Genomic DNA, 23,091 nt, shown 5'->3' on the forward strand with positions numbered 1-23,091 from the left:
GGCCTCCGCTTACATTCCATGACCGATTTATAGGTGTTCACCCACGCTACGAGACAGGGGCCCGTTTCACGAAGCTCTCGTAGGCCTAAGATCTCGTAACTCCTACGATATATCTTACGATACCACGCTAAGGGCGTTTCACGAAAGTATCTTAGTACTCTCGTTGTTACGAGAAAACTTACGGTAACTTTTAGCTATCGTATTGCGAACTCTTTTGCTGAGAAGACTTGAAAAGAACATGGATTGCGAGTTACGTCCCTTTGTGTAAACAGACGACAACCCGCCGTACAATGGAGGACTTGAAATCAAAGGGAAGGGTGAGAAAAACGAATTTCTCGCCCTTTGAATTGGACATTTTAACGTCTGAAGTGGCCCAACACAGCAGCTATCTGTTTGGCAGATTTTCAGCAGTCATCACAGCTGCTGGCAAAAAGCGTCTTTGGAATGAGATCGCTGAAAAGTAAGTGATGATGGAGTCGATCTTTCTGATTTCAGCTTTATTAAATTTAAACACAATGCTAAAAAAACCCACAACGAATAAACACACTCCTTAATGTTATGTGTAACAAGTGTCATAAAAGCAAATGATGTAATACTTTGACAAACATAACATCATAAAAGATAATGACAACCTCGCTATAGGGATTAGTGGGCGTGACAGGTTACGGCGTCCTTAGATACAAAATGGCGATGGTGTCGGTATATTACGTACATTTGAGAATTTATCTTGTTATATGAAATACCTTCACTTGCTGAACATAATTTCAAACTACTTGTGTTTATATTACAAAAAAGATATCATCTTTCATTGTATTATGAACATGTTTTTGTTAATAGGATCAATGCAAATGCTAATTCCAGGAGGGATGGGGACGAAGTCCGTAAGAAATGGACTGACTTCAGGTGAGGAAACATTGATCTGTTCAAAACTGAACCTAAAGTTTTAGTTATTTATTTTCACAATGGAAGCTTAACTTATTTTCATGAGTAAATTTGTTTGACAATAACACAAAATTCAACATCAAGAACAATTTGATCAAAGCTTTAGGACAAGTTTAATTAATCTGCATTACAATTTGTAACATACTTTTTTCCCTCACTAAATACAAGTAATTAATTAATATGTAATGTACAAAGACCTTGCTACCAGTTATTTCACAAGGTAAACTAATATACATGATATAACGTATATGCCTTGAAAGAGGAAATATAAATATGAATTAGTTAACATACATGTATTCTTATTATGATACAGTATGTTGATAATACAGTAATGGTATTATCAAAATTTCTTAAATTTGTCTGAAATATCATGTGAGTTTGTTGGAATGTGTCATGATCATTTATACACTGTGGTTTTTACCTCTGGTTTTTACCAAAAACTCAATCTGAATAAAATTAGTGCTAATATGTGAACCTTAATCAAAGATTTTGAATTCTCCCAGGTCCTTAGTAAAAAAAGGAAATGATCAGAAGGAGGGAGATGAAGAAAACTGATGGCAGTCCAAGCCCTCAACCATTGTCGGATGTGGAAGAAAGGGTATGAGAAACATTCACTAATTAGCTCAAAATATGCTGAAAATAGATTCTCTGACAACTTCTCTTCATAGAAAGAAATTATGAATCACACTTACTAAGAATTTGAATCTATACCCTGGTGGTGTGAAGTAAATTATTCGTAAATTAGATTGGTTAGTTGTTGAAAATACAAAAAAGACAATATAGTGTATCAAAAATCACATTTTTATTAACAGGTAGCAAGTCTCATACCCACTTGCCAGTTAGAGGGTATTGAAGGTGGAATGGAGTCTGAATACTTTGAAACAAGTAAGAACTTAAGAAGCAGTATTGACATAAATACAGTATATCTCAGATATAAAAATATTTTTTCTATTCAATAAAACCATTTGAAAATAAATTAAAAGCAATTGTTTGATTTTTAGACAGATACTAAAATTTCAACAGATGTAAATAATGTAATTAATGTCATTACAGGTCCAACAGAGTCATGTGTGACCACTCAGTCTCCACCAGTGACCGAGGTCTCAGTGGACACCGGCGACAAGTGTGTCCCTGATACCCCAGTGGGAAGCTCTTCATGTGAAGGTTTGTTCACCCAGATATATATATCATACACCAAACAAACTGAACAGGACGCTTGTTATTCGCCTAATAGCAATATATGTTTTCAATGCTATTTCAATGATTTATCTGCTATCTCTCTCTCTCTCTCTCTCTCTCTCTCTCTCTCTCTCTGATCTCTCTCTCTCTCTCTCTCTCTCTCTCTCTCTGTTAAATGTTAAATGTTGACAGCTGCTACATTCTTGTGAGGATGAAGCTAGGTTTTCAATTGACTTCTTATTGCAAAATTGCAATTTAATGTTCTAATAATTTTTGTCAACAGATTTTATATCATCATTGCACAGTGTACTATCACCTCCCAACGTTGCAGTAAAGCCACCTTTCAAGCAGACAAAAAGGAAACATCATACTGGCAAGTCATTATAATGCATCCATCAATTTCATCATACTGATCCAAGTTATGTAATGTAATTGAAAAATGTTTTTCAACGGTAATTTTAGGATTTGATAATTGATGCCAGGCATTTCTTAATTACAGTGGCTGATGATCCATCTGACGACGACATTCAGAATATTGTCAAAATTGAAAAAGAAAAGTTAGATGTGTTGAGAAGAATAGCTCAGGCAATGGAGGAACGGAACATCATTGAAAGAGAAAAGTTGGAAATAAAGAAAAGGAGAATGGAGTTTGATTCAGTTTTAAGTATTGACCCTGTTATCAAATTTTGAATGGACTGAACCCTATACTAGGTGGCCTGTCAATGTTAACTAATTGTAAGACCAGACCAATTTCATTTATTGTTTTACAGAATTTTGTCCTCAGAAAACCTAAAGGCAGGAGGGAAAAATTATAAAAATAAAATAAAAATAATACTCTTTCTAAATGCTTAAAGTATTTTACTTTTGGCAATTTATGAAGTGTATGTAGAAACTAAAAAACTTTTTCTGGTAAGTTTACATTTTTGGCCAATAAATTCATTATGATATAATTTTTTTGAGAGAGGAAAATTAATATTTACTTTATTTTCTCATTCTAGAAAAAAAATTAAAAGCTACCAGCTGAACCGTAAAACAAGAAGTAAAACTGGTCTGGCCTAAAAGATCATTAATGGATATGTATTGCCAGAGAACAGAACCATTATCACCACTTGATGTGTATGTACCTTTCAAGTAAAATAGCAGTAATTTGATAATATAAGATGTTGGTTATTTTGGGCTGCTTTCCCATTTGTCAGCTTATTAAGAAACATCCTTTAATCCCAATTAATATAATTCCTGAAATATTTGACACCAAAATAGCACTTGTATTATGTATTGTAACATAAGATTCTCTTGTTTTTCTATGAATTGTTACACTGTACATATGCATTTAGGAATTTTAAAATATGCACATTCTTTATACATTTTATGTGAATCTCTCTCTAATGATATTTCTGCGAACAGTTTGTCCATCAGTCTGTGGTGAACCATCGGGAAAATGATTATCATCATTCTCATCTTCATCTAGGTCATGATCTACAAGACAGGGCATATTTCTACTTAGGCAAAAATTGTGCAGCTTGAAGCAGGCCATAATAATTTTGGAGCTTTTTGCTGGGGTGAAGGGAAGGCAGCCAGTGCTTTTGTGTAGACATCTGAAATTAGGAAATCCAAATTTAGAACAATGTGTGTGTGTGTGCATGTGTGTGAGTGAGAGAGAGAGAAATATATCTACATTTAACATATCACATTATTATATGATAATCATATAATAATTACAATATGATAAATAGATAAATGTGTTTTAATTTTTTTTGAACTGTTGAAGGAATTACAATGCAATCAAATTTTCATTTCATTACTTTACTTTTTTGTTCATTCACTAAACTTGCAAGGTTCATACCTGAATCTTGATTTTAAAACGCCAAAGGCCCTTTCTACTACATTTCTTGTTCTGCAGTGACAACTATTGTATCGCTCTTCTGGGCGTGTGTGTGCCTCTAGAATGGGTGTCAAGAGCCATGAACGACTTGGATACCTGACAGAACAGTAATGGAAAAGTGAACATAGTATTTATTATTTAGGTATTTTTAATACTTACAAAAGATGAACATATCTTTATAGTGTTTAAATCAAACTATGTTATAGTAAACCTTTAAGATGTTACTTTCATAAATGGAGAATTGCTTATGGATACTTACATTTTAGTAATTACTAAAACTGATAGCAACTATCCAGGATGTAAAGCATGTCAATCAGGTAAAACAAATTATATTGACACTAACCCTGAGTCACCTAGCAGCCAGCCATCTACAGGGTTTTTTTCCAGGTGTTGTCCCAGGGCAGAGCTAGACAGCACTGTTGCATCATGTGTTGCCCCAGGCCATCTACTAACCACATTAAGGAATCTAGAAATTAAACATATCTGTGGGTTAGTTCATTGGATATGACCAGTGTTGTAGTTTGATAAAATAAATATAAAAGTCCTTTACATTTCCATTTAAAAGTCACTATTTTTTCAGACTGTTTACAAACAGTTTTGTAACTTCAAAATTACTTACAATTTTCATGTTATCATCAACTCTAAATCATTATGTCATTACCATTTATTTGTGAAGATAAAAGTTACTTTTTCATATTTCAATGTATATACTTATTAGTTATTTTTGCATCACTTCATTGTTTTCCATAACATATAACTGTAAATACATTTCTGCTTATATCTTTTTATCAACTTGTAATGTACTAGTGACTAGATACATTCTTATGCAATGTTCTAAATTTATTTTCCATGCAATGACAGTCACTCAAGTAATGATACCTGCTTAATTTCTTCATCAGAAGCTTCATTGTGTATTTGCAAATGTATATAGGAAGTGTAAGTTTGTTTTTAAGTATATTGTATGTAAATATGTTCTATGGGCCTGTGACCTGAAACTATGACATAAAGACATTAATCAGTTACTGTGTTTTTCTTTTAAATCTTTTTTCATTTTAGGAGATCCATTTTTTAAATGAACCACAACTAGGGGAACTTACTCCAGTTTGTTTGGGGATAGATCTAACGTTATTGACACATTGATAAAACATGGGAGACGAAGTGAAGTGACTTCACTACTAAGTGTTGTACCTGAGTTTGTCATCGCACACAGCCTGTGCATTTATTGCATGATATCCTTTCCGGCACACGTAGGAGGGTTCCTCGTCACCAGTCGGAGCTTGGATAGGGATGAGCGTGCCTTCAATACATCCGAGAACTCGGGGGAAACCAGCCAGTTTATGGAAACCTTCCTTCACAACGCGCTGCTCACTCACAGAGGTCGGAAAGTGGATATTGTCCAACGAATCACAAATGGCATCTGTGGTAGCATGCAGGATACGCGAAACACTTGGGATGCTAATACCATGCATTTGGCCAATCTCTGAATAAAACCCTCCTTTCGACAAAAATCGCAGTGTTGCGAGCATTTGGGTTCCTGGTGAAATCGGCACGGAACGCTTGGTGTCTCTTTGAAGGTAGGGACGAGTGAGATTAATTAGCTCAAAACAAGAGGCCCTGTCCATACGATAGTTCATAAACAGTTCGTCGTCACTTACGATGTCCAGTAGCAATGTTCGATCCCGAAAAACACGCTGTTTTTGAATACTTTTCTTGCTGAGTTTCTCTTTTAACAACATATAATACGCCATTTTGTTTTAGACTTACGAGAATAAAGCTCATTTACGAGAGCAAATACTTACCGTAATTTTTCTCGTAAATTTAAGGTATCGTAAGCCTACGAGAGTTTCGTGAAACGCCCATAAAATCGTAAGATTGTGCTACGAGAAAAGTTACGAGATCTTAGGCCTACGAGAGCTTCGTGAAACGGGCCCCTGATCGACACTCCGTCCTTCGTCCCAAATGAATTCATCGTTAGTCTTTCGACTGTCCTCATATTTCAGCAACCTGAGGTAGATGCCAATCTACCCCACACTAGAGAGTGTCAGTCATCTCTAGACTCTTTTGAGCTTTTCTGTTCACTAATGCAGTCCCTCTGCTTCATATAAAGGCGGTATCTCCGCTACAAATTCATCAAGTCTCACTGGTGCGGTCTCTCTCCGCTACAAATTCATCAAGTCTCACTGGTGCGGTCTCTCTCCGCTAAAATGCTCTATGGCCATAGGCAGCTTATATCTCCGCTTTATATACATCAATTCTCATAGTGCAGGCATGTCCCTCTGCTTCATATTCATCAATTCTCACAAATGCGGTCTCTCCGCTTCATAAACATCAATTTTCATAGGCGCGGGCATGTCCTCCGCGACTTTTCCATAACAATTCTCATAACTTTTGGGTACCCATATAAGTTGACACGTGTCATGATAAAGTGGGACTTAGAAATATGTCTTACTATCTTATACTCGGAGATTCAGGAACATTTAGATCAGGAGTCTTATCGTTTGGTCTTGTACTTCCGTTTCGCTTTTCCTTTCATTGTTTTTCTGATGTGGAAGTCTTCCACTATTTCTGCTGGGTGAAATTCCCATAGGACCTATTTACTTTCTGTGACACCTACATACCGGACCTCGTACAATTTACCCCTGTAATCCAACATACATTCTCTATTGCTTCAATTTGTCTGTCCTCTGTTGCAGGACTGGTTCCAAAGAATGGTCCTTGCTAAGATTTATTGTGTTTCCTACTTAACCCTTTTCGTCCCTAAAACAACTATTTTCGTTTGTCTGTCATGTCAGTTACAGCTGACATTAAATTGTCAAAATCAGATTGAGGTAAGGTATCTGGAAACATAGGTGTAACTCCACCTGTGGTACCACCTGTGATTTCCTGATCTAAATTATATCACCTATATCAATTGATACACCTGGAACACCTGATAGTGTACCTGTGGACATACCTGAACACTCACCTATAGTCATGTGTCACCCGATGACTCACCTGTAGTCATATCAGTGACACCAGATGACCTACCTGTGTCATCACCAAAAGGTACAGTGTGTATGTGTACATCATTAAACAATCTGAGTTGTCACCTGCACAATTGACAGGGTACACAGATCGATGGGCCATCAATAGGTGAGCCAACCTGTAATGACAGGTCACTTTGATTATCCGACATGGAGGTAAGTTACCATGTGTACCTGAGTGCATGGCCAAAACCATATCAGGACATGTCATATAGTCTTCAACACTATCAGTCAAAAAACTGTCACCTAACATCTGAGTCCTACTGTCAGAGTCAACTTGGTAAAAAAACGTCACCTGTGTCGACTTGTATAAAGTGTGCGCTGTTTCCAGTATTGGTCTCGCTATACATATCATCAAAGACAAATTTCTTTATTTCCCATATTCCTACCAAAGCAGGTGTTTCAATTTCTCAACTGGTAGTGTTTATCAATCTAAATGATGCTATTTGATTATAGGTGAAGTGATACCTCTAGTACCTAACACATGTAAAGATTTTGTAACAGACTCAGTTGGTTCAATGACCCCCTAATTCAGTGTCTGGGTTATTCACATAAACATGTAATAGTGTTTCTATACTGGACCCTGGAATTAGCAAAAGTAAGCAATGAACTTCGTCTCTGCAAGTCCTTAAGTCTAAGTTACTGAGTCAATCCATTGCGACTTAAATCAATGGTAATTTACTGTCTCTGTAACAAAAAATGTAAACCTAACAATGCATCAACAGACATGTTGAATGTACCTAAAACGCTTGATCAATGCTTGAGATATACATAAAACATTTAACTGATTCCAATCTGCTCCAACCAATGTCCTTGCACCTTGTTTTGTAATAGGAAAATAGCTCTCATTCTTGTTAAATGAGAAAATATCTGATTTCATGCAGCTCAAACTGGCACCTGAGTCACATAGCACATTGCATGATTTCCCTAAATCTTAACCCTAATACCGCTAAGGGATAATCCCACACTACATGTCAAAATAACAACATCACTCGAATCAATATTCTTACTGTGATTTGGCTCTTGATCATCTTCAATTGTAAATGTGTGCCTACCGCTCTTAATAGCATTATCATGAACGTGTGCTAATTCATCACCAGGTTCACACCCTCATTTAGCATCACACTGTGACTTTGGCAAAAGTTTGGCTCAGAAAAACAGAATCAGCTAATGTGGCAATCCTACCACATCAATAACATTGTAATATTCTAGCAAAGTACTCAGACATACTAAAATGTGTCCTACCGCAACCTCTGCATATCCTCTTAGGATGTGGCATCTGTGTACCATCCATATGGTTGATAGGGTCCATATAGTTCATATGGTCCATAGTACCCAGGTCTGTCTATGGACCTAGACCTCTGATACAGAGATCCTGGTTTCTGTCCCTGAGAGCTATGAAAGTTCTGTGTCCAACTAGGCTCTTGAGGCTGAAATCCTGAATTGTCCCGAATGTCACTCTGGAATGTCACTCGGCAAGGAGAAGCATTACGCCGTCCATATGAATTGTCTCTATAGCCACGTCCATATGAATTGTCTCTCTGGTCCCTTGAGTTCTCCCTCGATGTCAAGGATAATATTTGTCCCTTTAAGTCCTCAATAACAGCTACAAGTCTATCTGAGGAGGGCGATGCACTACCAAAAGCAGCGTCTCCCATCCTTGCACTCTCCAGCACCTCATCTTTCGTATCGTGAGGCCTGGTCAAGATAAATTGCTTTATCTGAGGTTTTGAGTTTCTGATCACAGCGTCTTTGACAAAATTGTCGTCAAGACGATCAAGACTCCTGGCCTCATACTCAAGGTCTTGTAGGAAGTCCTCAAAGTTCTCAGAGTCTTTTTGCTTCCTGCTATACAACTTATCTAACCTATCATATATTTTCACAGAATTTTGCTTGTACCTAGCAAGAAAAGCAGCTTTTACTTCCTCCCAAGTATCATCTTCAAAATCCTTTGCCTCAAACCACTTGAAAGCTTTGCCATCTAACCACAAACTGAAAGCTTCTTTCTTACCCTCATCAGAATAATTGTTCAGAGAGGTAAACTTTTCATAACGCTTCAACCAAGCACTGGCCTTAGCTGATTCACTACCATCAAATTTCTCAAGATTGATGTGACCAAGGGCCAAAGTATTAGCCAATGTACAAACACTTCTGTCTAGTCTGTCTGGGTTATCCCCACAATACTGTGAAAAGAAACTAGACTGACCCTCTCTCTTAACTTGTGCTGCCGCACCCTCTTCTCTATCATACGGCATTTTGATAGTAACAGTTGTATCTACAGTAGACTCGGCAAAACGATCTAACTCTTTCTGAGAAGTTGGTGAAATAAAGGATGCACCTCTGTCTCTAATAGGAGATCTAACAACTGGATTAGTTACAGTAGCAAATGTTGGTGAGAATGCTGGCAAATCAAGAGAGGCATTAGCACAGTTAATGGGAGTAGAAAACCTTACTACTGTACCCTCATCATCAGATGACATGACGTGATATAACACATAATGAGTACAAACAATAGTCACAAGATAGATAAAAAGCAGAGTCTCACAGTACACAAGCTAAACAGTCAATGCACACATTGAAGAAAGTTACTAATCACACAAGTAAGCTGCTGGGGGTCTGTCCCGCTGAACTGTCCAACACCAGGAAATCAATAACACTGTAGTGGTAGTGACCACACTGTCCAGAAAATCAATAAGTCCCGGGGCCCACAGATTTAATGGTCACTGTCAGGCTTGGGAGAGGTCTTCACACGGTTGAAAGGCAAAATGCACCCTTTTCAGTAAATCAGGACATAACCTACCATGAATGGCAACAGTCTCTTCCAGGTCCACATAGCACATACCCATAGCAGATGGAAACAGTTCACGTACCTCTCCTCATTAGTTGCAAGTCCAACAGAATCATAACTTTCCACACACCATGAAAAATTTGAGCACAGTACAGAGAACTTAAAGCAATCTCCACCATTTATTACCTTAGGTTTTCGGGGTGTTGTACCCTTATTCCCTAGGCAATCTGTCTAGCCACTCTGGTTCTGGGGATGATGTAGCTAGATGGATAATCAAGGATAAGTCCAGTATGGTGTTCAAGTCCTGTTTATTGTAGCATGAATTCTTTCACAAAGGTCCTCAAATATTTCCTAGATTTCCTGGTTTACATACATCCCAGATTCACACATCTCCTGGAAGAACTTGTTGGTTTCTTTCTCAACTCCTAAGTTACAATTTCATCTGAGCCATTCTCTCAATATGCAGAGAGAACCTCTCAAGTCAACGGCAGGGCCCAGTCTCTCCCGCTCTCTCTCAGTCAGATAGTTTTTAGTTCTCTTCACAATTTCTGGGCTCCTCCCCCCGAAATGATGTCCTACCTCCTACAGAAATGACTCATATCCAATCTTAATAATTAGTTACTTTCATTAGTCCCTTTCGGAGACTTTATTTGGTACCATCAATTTCTTCCAGTGATAAAATGACATTTCTAGTTATCCTTAAGCCATACATCAACCCAACGTTGACATATCCGACTAATATCTCAGACTAGTAGATACTTAATCAAATCATTTCATTTCCTATGCATGCTCCTTTATTGACAAACTGACCAAACTGACCATCTGTATCCCAAATGTCCATCCACCCAATTTGTGTATAAACACCAGTTTGAACGTTTCACCCTCATTGATGTCAATTCAGAGAATTTGTTATTCCCCCCAAGAAAAGTGAATCAATAACAGTTCAGTTAGCTTGGTCAATGCACTTTCCCAGTACATTTACCCTTCTGAACTTAACTTCAAATTTTCTTTAAATATTTATAAAATGTATATAATGTTTTCAACTCTAAATACCCTGGTTATAATAGACTGTCTGAAGCAAAATTGACTGTGAATCTTGCAAAGTGTGAATTTGGGAAGGCACGAGTTGAATTTTTAGGGCACGTTGTAGGGCACGGCCAGGTACTGCCAGTTCATGCTAAGGTTAAAGCTATTGTACATTTTCCAGTACCTCAGTCTAAGAGAGAACTCATGAGATTCTTGGGTATGGCAGGCTATTATAAAAAGTTTTGTCAAAATTTCTCAGATGTTGTAACACCACTTACCAACCTTTTGGTGGAAAAAGGTAAAATTCCAGTGGGATAGCAGTTGTCAGACTGCATTTGAAAAAGTCAAAGCCGTACTCATGAATTCTCCAGTATTGCAGGCACCAAATTTTGAGAGAGCATTTAAGTTACAAATTGATGCAAGTGATGTAGGTGCAGGTGCTGTCCTGATTCAAGAGGATGATTCGGGAATTGAACATCCAGTTTGTTATTTTTCCAAGAAGTTTGACAAGCATCAAATAAATTATTCTACCATTGAGAAAGAGACATTAGGTCTTTTGCTAGCTTTGCAGCATTTTGAAGTGTAGTTAGGTATCACTACTTTGCCAACTGAAGTGTTTACTGATCACTGAAGAACAAGAATCAAAGACTTATGAAGTGGAGTTTGACTTTGCAAGGGTTCAATCTTGTGATTAGACACATTAAAGGCAAAGAAAATGTTTGTGCTGATGCACTTTCCAGATTGTAAATGTATAATGACTTGATGCTGTATGTTTGTATCTGCATTATATCATAGTATTTCTGGAAGATGTTTCTCATGTTATTCATATTATTACATGTCATCTTATTATGTTAGTATTTTGCTATGATTGTAACAGAAAGTTTCTGTGAAGCTTTCTTTTCCTTAAGGGGGGGAGAGTTATGAGAGTGTGTTTTTCGTAATTTGTAATAACATTGGTTAGGTGATGATAATTATGAGTCACAATGTTTAAAGTTTTGAGTGTTGGTTGCGGGTCACATTTTGCGTCATATATGTTCAATGGCAACAGTATTTTAATGGCACGCCTTTATGATAGAGCCCAAGAGTTACCTCCCTTGACCAGATGTTTATGTTTTGACATCGTTGACACATTTCGAGAAAGATCTAAGTGGTTAATGATACAGCCATGCTTTGCTGGAAAGTTCGAGAATCTGTGTCAGTATATATAAAGGCTCGCTGTTGCGTGGTGCGAGGCAAGGACTGACACAAGGACTGAAACAAGGACTAACACACGGAATTACATGGGACTTTCAATATCACTGGAGTTGCCCATCGTTGTTTGCCTTCGTCACAACGCCATGGTCTGAACCTGACACTTCGTGCCTGACTGCTTTCATTTGTAAACAAGCTTCATTTAGAATATCTGATCTCACTGTGGTTACCACAACTCTGGTGAGTTAATATTTTATATGTGACTCAATTGTGATTCAACTGCATTGTATTAGAAATCTGTATTGTGATTCATTGTAGCTTGCTTAGTGTTTGCTCAATATATTATTGAATATTTCAGACTTGTCCGTGTTATATTTTGCTGGTTCAAAGGGGGATTCTTAAACCTTTTGTCACGGCAATTATTTAACTATAACATTACACTGCACGTGCCTTGTTCATGCATGTATTACCTAAAATGTCAAATATTCAAGCCTTTTTCAAAAGGTATAGAGATAAGTTTTTGAAGGATTCAGTCCTCAGTGAGCACAATGGCACATGTCATATATGGACTGGAGCATGCAAGCACAGTGGGTATGGGATAGTGAGGTATTTTTGCCCCATACCCTACAGTGGCGTACTACACATGCCCACCGGCTTAGTTTTTTGGTGCACAGTGAAAACTTCAACATAGGTGATTACGACATCAGCCATTGGTGCCACAACAATAAATGCACCTATGTTGAACACTTGTATGCTGAACCACATAGCATCAATGCAGACAGAGTGGCCTGTGTAAACAGGGGATATGTGTAAAGGGCATGCACCATTCCCAGATTGCCTTTTGGAATTGAAGCTATATATGAACACAATAACAAAGGGAAAGTATGTTAAAAATACTATATGATATAATATAGTAAAAGTTTATTTGTCCACTAGTGTACCAATGATAATACCTCTGTTACAATGGTATTATACTTGATTAGCGGAAAGCTGAGAGATGTATTTAAACATAAATTTGCACAATGTTGGTCATAAGCAAGTAATTAGCTTATAAAGTTCTGCAGCTTTACTGCACATTTTGAATAGGAATGTTCATGTTTTTTGTTGAAACATGGCACAGGATCTAATTGGCCCTTTCTGTAGTCCCCACTGTGTTTGTCGGTCTGTTTAGACTTTCAATGTTCACAGATTTTGATTCCATTGTATAAGTTTCCTTTTGACAACACTAGGACTTTTCTGATATTCTTTGTGATAGGCAGCCTCCGTGTCCATTTGTTCAAGTGACTGCACAGCCCGACTTGAAAGTGTGACTCCAGAATTGTGGCACTTGTCGCTTGCTGATGTCCCAAGGCAATTGTTGAGCCTGTGAATAGTCCAGGAAGCCCTCCCAATCATGTTCCTTGAAAAGTTTACATTCTTTGGCAAAGAAATACTCAGGGATCGATTGGCGGCTTCAAATTTCTGGGTGTCTGTGTAGAATTTCATTTGTTCAGCAACTTCCACACTTAGCTTCATTTTGAGAATTTCATGAAGTAAGTGTTTGTCGTTGTCATCCATGTTGAAATGTGTAATATTGTTGCAGCTGAGGAACATGGAGCGCTGCCACCAGCTGTTTGTTACACCTCCTCGACACACAACTGAGTACCAGGCACACCTGGAGCAGTTGCCGCTGTAGCACTTCAGGGTTGCTTCGAGCACTCGAGGTAACATACTACGAAGTGTTTTCATGTCGCCAGCATGATCCTTCATTAGTTCTTTTAGTATCAGGCTGCACCGTGCTTTCACATCCTGACTCAGCACCTGCTTTGCTTCCATTTTATGTGTACCAGTACGTGCAGTGCCAGGGAACATTGTTACCTGGGGTGTTATGGGGTGTTGTACCCTTATCATCCTAGGCAATCTGTCTAGCCACTCTGGTTCTGGGGATGATGTAGCTAGATGGATAATCAAAGATAAGTCCAGTATGGTGTTCAAGTCCTGTTTATTTTAACATGAATTCTTTCACAAAGGTCCTCAAATATTTCCTAGCTTTCCTGGTTTACATATAACACATATTCACAAATCTCCTGGAAGAACTTGTTGGTTTCTTTCACAACTCCTAAAGTTACAATTTCATCTGAGCCATTCTCTCAATATGCAGAGAGAACCTCTCAAGTCAACGGCAGGGCCCAGAGTCTCCCGCTCTCTCAGTCAGCTAAGTTTTGGTTCTCTTCACAATTTTTGGCTCCTCCCCCCTGAAATGATGTCCTACCTCCTACAGAAATGACTCATATCCAATCTTAATAATTAGTTACTTTCATTAGTCCCTTCCGGAGACTTTATTTGGTACCATCAATTTCTTCCAGTGATAAAATGACATTGCTAGTTATCCTTAAGCCATACATCAACCAAACCATGACATATCTAACTAATATCTCAGACTAGTAGATACTTAATCAAATCATTTCATTTCCTATGCATGCCCCTTTATTGACAAACTGACCAAACTGACCATCTGTATCCCAAATGTCCATCCGCCCAATTTGTATAGAAACACCAGTTTGAACCTTTCACCCTCATTTATATCAATTTAGAGAAATTGTTATTCTCCCAAGAAAAGTGAATCAATAACAGTTCGGTTAGCTTGGTCAACGCACTTTCCCAGTACATTCACCCTTCTTAACTTGACTTCAAATTTTCCTTAAATATTTATATAATGTATATAATGTTTTCAACTCTAAATACCCTGGTTATACATGCCCCTCCCGTTGTAGAGCATGTCCCATGCGACTGATAAATGGCTTAAGTTCTAACATACATTAACATATATCAAATACATAACAATTGTGAAGATTTGTATACATATCAATAAGTCAAGAATACAATATCAATGAGAAATATCAAATAAGTAACTACATATTTGAAGACCAGAAAACGCAAAATTCAAATACAGGTAAGTGTCTCAGATAGGATCTGTCTTAGGTTGTACCAATCTGAGAAGTGTAACAGACATGTTAGAGCAAATAACATTTTTGACAATTGCTGATTGAATATAATAAATGCAAACAGTATAGGTATTACAAATCAAATCAAATATCGAAAGTTTGGATTCTTGAACATTTTCTTCTGATTTTTCTTTACAAATCGTGATAGTTGTACAACACCATATTATACATCCAAATTATAAATGTACAAAGCATGCAACATCAGAATACAATATGGAATCATTTATACATGAGGACACTAGTATGTCTGAGTTCACATAAGTTTGTAAAATGAATTAGATTATTCAAAGTCACATCAGCTTTTAAAATGAAACTTGAAAGTCATCACAAAGTTCTCCTGTCTTGAAGGAACTGAAGGTGAAATTAACTTTATATCTTGTTTGTGTTACTGTTGTACAAGGTGGTGGAGCAGAAAGACTACCTAACTCATGAATAAGTATTGGATATTGTTCACTTCCATGTATCAGTGGAAACAGAAATGAATAAAATTATGAGTACAAATAAGCACCCATATATGAGATATGAAGTTCTTGATATCCATTGCATGTCCCCAATCAGAGTCCAGCTATTCATTAAGATAGGGTCAGTTGGGTATATGTAAATTATCTTATTCTCTTTTATTAACTTTATGGCTCTTGAAGACACTCTTTCGAATGACTTTTCTTGATAAAGTTGAGTGTTTCTGCCATTGGACGTTACTGGTAACATCATAGAGACAAAGTAGTAGTATAATGTCTGTACCTTAGAAGCTGTGTAGTATTTGACTATTTCTATCCTTTGAAAGTCAATTCTATTACCAATGTATGCTTCTGTGTCTGTTCATACGTCAAGATTTCTCCCTTATAATGATTAAAGGTAGTACCCCAAAGAAACCCATAGGTATCTAAAACGCATGTCGTCAGTGGTATTGAGTTCCACCTCGTCAGTAGTGTCATCATCACCTGAAGTGTGAGCTGAAAGGTCCTTTTGAACATCAACAATCAAATACGCTCCTCATTTCAAATACTCTGTTCCTGCTCCTTATCATAAGGAGTCAATATCTCTCCCTAGTGAAGGAATATCCAACAATCCCAATTGGTCGTCACCAATGTACCATACAACATATCACTCTCCCACAAGGGATGTTTACCACATCAAATAGACTGAAGAACAGTGCACATTGCTCATACAGTCTCTGTTCATAAGAAAATAACATGCAGTACTCGTGGGTCAGTCAAATATTACATATTAAAGGCCTTGTTAAACTATTTAATCACTTAGTCAGTTCAGTCCCAGTCATAGGTAGTCATTCTTATGTTAATCTCTTACTTTGATCTATCAACCAATTCTATTCATATTCAGATGAATCCTCTGTACGTCTTGTACTCTCAAAAACGCCTCTGACCAGGAAAAAAAAATTGTCTCCCATTGATGTAATTGGCCTCCGCTTACACTCCACAACCGATTTATAGGTCTTCACCCACGCTACGAGACAGATCGACACTCCGTCCTTCGTCCCGAATGAATTCATCGTTAGTCTTTCGACTGTCCTCATATTTCAGCAATCTGAGGTAGATGCCTATCTACCCCACACTAGAGAGTGTCAGTCATCTCTAGACTCTTTTGAGCTTTTCCGTTCACTAATGCAGTCCCTCTGCTTCATATAAAGGCGGTTATGGTTAAAATCAGCTCTGTAACATTGTCGGAACTGTCCTTGAGCCAAGTGGGTGGGGTCAGCTAGTCTTTGCACCTTCCACATTGGGTCCAACACTTTCAGAGCTTTGTCTAGTCCATCTGCACACCTAGAATCCCCATCGGTAGTTGCATACTTTATAAACACACCCTGTAGTGCGAGCTGATTTCCAATGTCTTGTCCAATGTTGAACTCAGACAATGGAGTGAAAGCCGACATGTTTGCAGTACAGTCTGGGTGCCCCCCTGGACATTTCACATCCATGCCCTTTCCTTTCAACCAGGCACAAGTCCAGCAGAGCTTGTTCTGGAATGATGCACTGATTATGAACTTATTGTTGGTTACAGTTTCGCAGTCGGTGCCATGGCTTCTTCCTGCTTGCTATTGTTGTCGAGTTGTATCGGCCATCCATTGCAATGTTCATTTCACATGGCTTTGTACCCCTCTTTCGATTAACATCCTTCACTAACTCCACCTTTTCAGCCATATCCTTACTGTTAAGTTCAGTTACAGCCTTAGCCACAATGTTGGAGGTCCTTTGCATACTGCCCCTGCATGGGGGTGGAATGTCCATGTTGGCCATAATCAGCCTCCCTCTCTTGTTTTCTATAGGTGTGTCTTGTAGACCCAAGGCAAGTCCGACTTTAGGTGCTGCTGGGTTTGGTCCAGGTTTCCCCGTCTGGATTTCCTTGTACAATTTCATCTTGGGTGCTACAAAGTCACACATGGCACATTTCAGTGTCATTTTCCAAAACATACCCCATTTTCTCTCCTTGGCTATGTGCAGCTGAGCGTCATCACAGTTAGTTGATGTTGAGCGATGCAGCCGCAGAGCTGTGTTCCATGCTTCGGCCACCTTTTCAATGTCGACTGGTCGCATACCCTTCAAGTCATGTTTGCTATACTCTTGTTTCAGGTGAAGCTTGCTGGCTGAAGTGGGACGCAGAAGCCTCACTGAAGTAGATATACCTTCGCAGTCAGGCGTTGACAGCCCAGTTCCATCCAGCCTTGACTTGGTGAACAGGGAGAAGTCTTTTGCATTGAACCTAGTCACAGTCCTGGGTATCTTCAGTCTTCAGATTCAAGGGTGAGATCTTTGTTCCAGAGAGTATGGCCTTGGCTGAAATGTAACTTTATTCGCTTGCGGTCACCTTTCATGGTGAGTGTGTTCAACTGAACTAATGATAGAAACTGTGTACAGTGTGATGATTCTCAGCTAACTGAAAGCTGCATGACATCATAATGCTTTACAAATATCACATCAAATGAAAGAGGAAGGTTCGTGACAGAGTGCTATAGCCTCAAAACGCGATTTGGCGAAAGTCATATTTTGACCTCCCGGAGGCTGAAAGAGGGTACACCATGAGGTGAGAATAGGTGAAAAGGTGAAAATTGAGCTAGAGATGTTTAGACCGGTTCACATGAAAGAGGAAGGTTCGTGGCGGAGTGCTATAGCCTCAAAACGCGATTCGGGGAAGGTCATATTTTGACCTCCCGGAGGCCGAAAGAGGGTACACCATGAGGTGAGAATAGGTGAAAAGGTGAAAATGGAGCTAGAGATGTTTTGACCGGTTCACATGAAAGAGGAAGGTTCGTGACGGAGTGCTATAGCCTCAAAACGCGATTCGGCGAAAGTCATATTTTGATCTCCCGGATGCCAAAAGAGGGTACACCATGAGGTGAGATTAGGTGAAAAGGTGAAAATGGAGCTAGAGATGTTTTGACCGATTCACATGAAAGATGAAAGTTCGTGACGGAGTGCTATAGCCTCAAAACATGATTCGGCGAAAGCCATATTTTGACCTCCCGGACGCCGAAAGAGGGTGCACCATGAGGTGAGAATAGGTGAAAAGGTAAAAATTGAGCTAGAGATGTTTTGACCGGTTCAAATGAAAGAGGATGGTTCGTGACAGATTGCGATAGCCTCAAAACGCGGTTCGGTGAAAGTCATATTTTGACCTCCCGCAGGCCGAAAGAGGGTACACCATGAGGTGAGAATAGGTGAAAAGGTGAAAATTGAGCTAGAGATATTTTGACCGGTTCAAATGAAAGAGGAAGGTTCGTGACGGATTGCTATAGCCTCAAAACGCGATTCGGCGAAAGTCATATTTTGACCTCCCAGAGGCTGAAAGAGGGTACACCATGAGGTGAGAATAGGTGAAAAGGTGAAAATTGAGCTAGAAATGTTTTGACCGGTTCACATGAAAGAGGAAGGTTCGTGACGGAGTGCTAGAGCGTCGAAACGCCATTCAGAGAAAGAAAACGTGAAAATGGAGCTAGACATGTTTTGACCAGTTCAAGTGAAAGATGAAGGTTCGTGACGGATTGCTAGAGCCTCAAAACGCGATTCGGCAAAAGTCATAATTTTACCTCCCGGAGGCCGAAAGAGTGTACACCATGAGGTGAGAATAGGTGAAAAGGTGAAAATGGAGCTAGACATGTTTTGACCGGTTCAAATGAAAGAGGAAGGTTCATGACGGAGTGCTAGAGCCTCAAAACGCGATTCGGCGAAAGTCATATTTTGACCTCCCGGAGGCCGAAAGTGGGTACACCATGGGGTGAGAAAAGGGGACAACATGCTACGCCAACACGGCCATAAGGTCTTGAGATTACCACCGTACCACTGTGAACTCAACCCAATAGAACTTATCTGGGTAGACCTTAAAAGTACAGTGGCCCGGAAAAATCAATCATTCAAGTTTAATGATGTCAAGCACATTGTCAACACTGCTATATGTGACATTGACATTGCACGCTGGCATGCATGTGTTGAACATGTCAAGAAGGTGGAGAAAGAGTACTGGCTCAAAGATGGCTTGAAGGAGCAAACAGTTAATCCAGTTGTCATTCGTCTGGACACTGATGACTCCTCTGTGGAAGAGTGGAGTGAACTTGATGAAGTTTAATTCTGTTATTATATTTACAGATAATAATAGTATCCAGCCAGATATGCTCAAAGAAATATAACTTCTTTTAACAATGGCAGCACTGACTAATTCCAACGACTTAAAGTGTAACATGAAACACTCATTTCACATAAAATTATCATGAAAATATAAATATTAACTATCTATATGCTTCAAGCTATTAGAAATGCATTGCTTAATTTGGAATGTGAACGACATAAAAACATAACACTTTTGTCTTCATTCTATCTTTTCTTCAATGAGTGTGCATGATTGTGTGTGCTTGTGTCCAAGGGAACGGGGCTTTAACAGTTGTTGAGTTCTAACCATAGGTGGTCCGATTAATGATTTAGTGTAAATATACTTTCTGTGTTCTTTAAATGCATTTCCACTTAGGTACTGCATAAACAAAATATGACATTAACATTACAAATTTCAAGATTTTAACCTACAGAATAATTCTCACTAATGGGTTTTGTGGTTAATGTTGAACAACTCAGAGAAACAAACTCCGTATGATGGTTAACAGTTGGCGCCCACCTTACCCTATTCACGACCTGTGACACCTCTTCATACCTGTCACGTGCATAGCTGACCTACATTGACGAACGTTGACCTTTATGACCCAAAACTGCCGCTGTTACAGGTCATTGGCTCCCTCCCTCTGCAAGCCGTCTGCGTTCTGCTGTTTATTTTGTTGACAGTTACATAGACAGATTCTTTAATACAAATGCATAAAATCGGTGATTTACAATGTGATTAGGTTGTCTGACACAACATCCACTTGCACAGTTTGAGATCGATTGGGTCATTGGATAAAGAGATATTTACAAAAAAACGGGTCCACATGCATTTCATGCCAAACTATAGGCCATGTCAGCATGTTGCCACATGAAGTTCCCATTAGGCCATGTCAGCATGTTGCCACATGAGTTATTGCACAAAATGTCAACAGGGATCCAAATTGGCCTCTAAGACTGGAAATTCCTTGGGATTACCTGAGTCGTGATGTTTGTAGGGTCCTTCAGGAAAGGAACTGTTTGTCACCAAGTGGACTTGTAAGTAAAACTGTAGATGCAGTTAGGAAGAAAACAGAATGAGCCTCTAAGCTCCACATTGGTATTACTGCACAAGAGATGGCTGCTGAATTTCCTGACAGCTTAGATGATGGATTTCAAAAGTAGGACAAAGTAATATATCTGCTAGAATATCGAAAATTTCTACAAATCTATTGCAACTGTTGTAATATCATTTTATAATCAATGTGGAAGAGCATGTTTTACGACTAGTACATAATTGTTCTTGATTACATGTACTGGTATGAGTTGATGTAGAACTTAATACCGTTAGTAAGTACTTGGGATTTATCAAGGTCTGTCAGTCAGTCATAGTGAGTTGCCATGTTCTAATTCACATCATCTATATGCACAACGTTGTGTATATTGTACCCGATGTCGTGTATATTGTGGTACAATAAACACGACTGGGAAATTTCCATCCCTGCTTTGCAAGACATGCTGTGATTAGTAGATAGCTTTTAAACTGGTTACAAGCCCTAGTATCGCCTGAGTTCAAGCGTAACAGTAGGTGGACGTGATCCGGGTCATTTAAGGGTTATTTTTAGCCATGGTATAGGGTTGTGACATCCCAGATGTATCCTGGGTCGGGCTTTGACATCTGGATTTATTACCCTTTAGATAAATTTGTCAAATTCTGATTGGTTAATAGCAAAAGCATACGAAACCATGTTGGCGGATTTGCCAGGGTGTACGAACCATACACCCCTTAAAATCTGCCACGTGACACACTACACGGGTTGTACGAATGACCTTGATCTCAGATGGAATGTGGCTGCCAAACGGCTGATCGCTTCAAATGCGTCTTCAAATGCGTCTCATTCTGCCGAAGGTTGAATGTTGTTGTTTAAAGATAAGCTAAATTAAAAGATCTAAAGGGTAATAAATTCGTCACATTAGTTACATGGTGTTTTGAGAGGGTGTACGTGACTGTAAGACCCTGAGGCGCAGCTAAAGGAAATACGGAATTTACAAGGGTCTTACAGTCCCTTTCATCCTTTCAAAACACCATGTAACAAGAAGACAAAGTCATCAATATCCCCGCAATGGCAAAATACTCTTCATGATTATGTCTACGAGTTTTGATTATGTCAAATATTTAGGTGTGTATATAGAAAAGTGGAAGGAGAGCATTGAAAGGTGTTTTAAGTTCTGCTCCAGAAAGGAGCACTATCACCAATTTCAGTCTAAGTCGAAATTGTTGCCATGGAAACGCCAAAAATATTTTATTCAGAATTCCAAAACTGCCAAAAGGCACCAGTACACCACCAGATCAATGTATGTGCCAAGTTTGGTGAAGAAATATTGAACGCTTATAGAGTTCTGCTCCGGAAAAGACAAATGTGCACAGACGGAAGGACGCACAGACGCACGCACAGACGGAGTCCATTTTAATACCCCCCGCAAAACGCGTTGCGGGGGATAACTAATAGTATCCTGGATTGGGATTTGACATCTGGACGTATGGTGGGTGCGGCATAGACATCTGGATGCTCACTGGATCGGGAAAACCGGGAAGCATACAGGATGGGCCATGTGAATACCGGGAAGCAATGTGTATGGCGATGACGAAACATGGAGATAAGCGGCATGGAAATGTCAGAAACGGGCAAGCATCCAGGATGGGAATGTCAAAACTTGGATGCATCCAGGATGAGGACGGATTAACCTGCATGCCTTCTGGATGTGGATGAGAACACCTCCATGAATCCTACATGGGGATGTTAAAACCTGATTCCATCCTCGAGGGGGGTGTGAAAACATGGCACCAATCCGGATGGGCATTCAGCAATTAAAAATGATGATTGAAACAGGTACAATCCTCTGTTTGATGGGAGTAACTCTACTGGCTACTGGTACCAAAAAATATTGTGTCTTGCCTCTCTATCAACACCACCGAACACCCACTGGCCTTCGACAGCATGACATTTATGGTATTTTCACTAACCAAACTTTTCCCAACGATGATGTCTGGCCCTCCTCCCCTGTCTTTTCTAGCGTGACTCTACAAAAACTGTACCAGTCACAGGTCGTTGAAAACCAAGTTGAAAAATCATACTCAATATGGGCGTCCATTTGAGTACGATTCAGACTCCAACGATAAATGAATTTCAATCTCAAGCACTCCATCATGCTAATATTACTAATAGCAAACCAACTTCCAGCTCGCAAGTATGCCCCTCAATTTTCAACTCCCTCTTGCCGAGGCCCCCGAGGCCCCTGTAGCTCAATCGGTAGAAAACTTCAAATACCAGCTTCGTGAGTTCAAAACCCCGCTCTGTAAGAAACATTTGCAAAAGTTTCTACAGTGAAAGAACGTATGAGTGACATGTAAGGTCACATCTGATGAACGGTTACTTCCTTACAAGTCCTGGTGAGGGATTCTAAAGGTGCTCCTTCTGTTGTTTTCATTTCCACTAAT

At 39.1% G+C, this 23,091-nt stretch overlaps 2 protein-coding genes across 2 annotated transcripts; one reads left to right on the forward strand and one right to left on the reverse strand.

Moving 5' to 3' along the window:
* The first annotated feature begins 1,459 nt into the window (after positions 1-1,459).
* Positions 1,460-5,025, forward strand: LOC124272326. The gene is made up of 5 exons (XM_046707500.1): positions 1,460-1,540; positions 1,755-1,827; positions 1,996-2,106; positions 2,405-2,494; positions 2,621-5,025. The coding sequence occupies exons 1-5, from the start codon at positions 1,466-1,468 to the stop codon at positions 2,809-2,811; spliced, it is 540 nt and encodes a 179-aa protein (XP_046563456.1). The 5' UTR covers positions 1,460-1,465; the 3' UTR covers positions 2,812-5,025.
* Positions 3,488-5,472, reverse strand: LOC124272325 (putative nuclease HARBI1). Its single transcript, XM_046707499.1, has 4 exons — positions 5,192-5,472; positions 4,347-4,469; positions 3,965-4,099; positions 3,488-3,716 (listed from the first exon to the last, which is right to left on the reverse strand). The coding sequence occupies exons 1-4, from the start codon at positions 5,470-5,472 to the stop codon at positions 3,488-3,490; spliced, it is 768 nt and encodes a 255-aa protein (XP_046563455.1).
* Between the last annotated feature and the right edge of the window lie 17,619 nt (positions 5,473-23,091).

This window comes from Haliotis rubra, unplaced genomic scaffold, assembly GCF_003918875.1.
Source record: "Haliotis rubra isolate DU_JTF1 unplaced genomic scaffold, ASM391887v1 Scf1687, whole genome shotgun sequence".
Lineage (NCBI taxonomy): Eukaryota > Metazoa > Mollusca > Gastropoda > Lepetellida > Haliotidae > Haliotis > Haliotis rubra.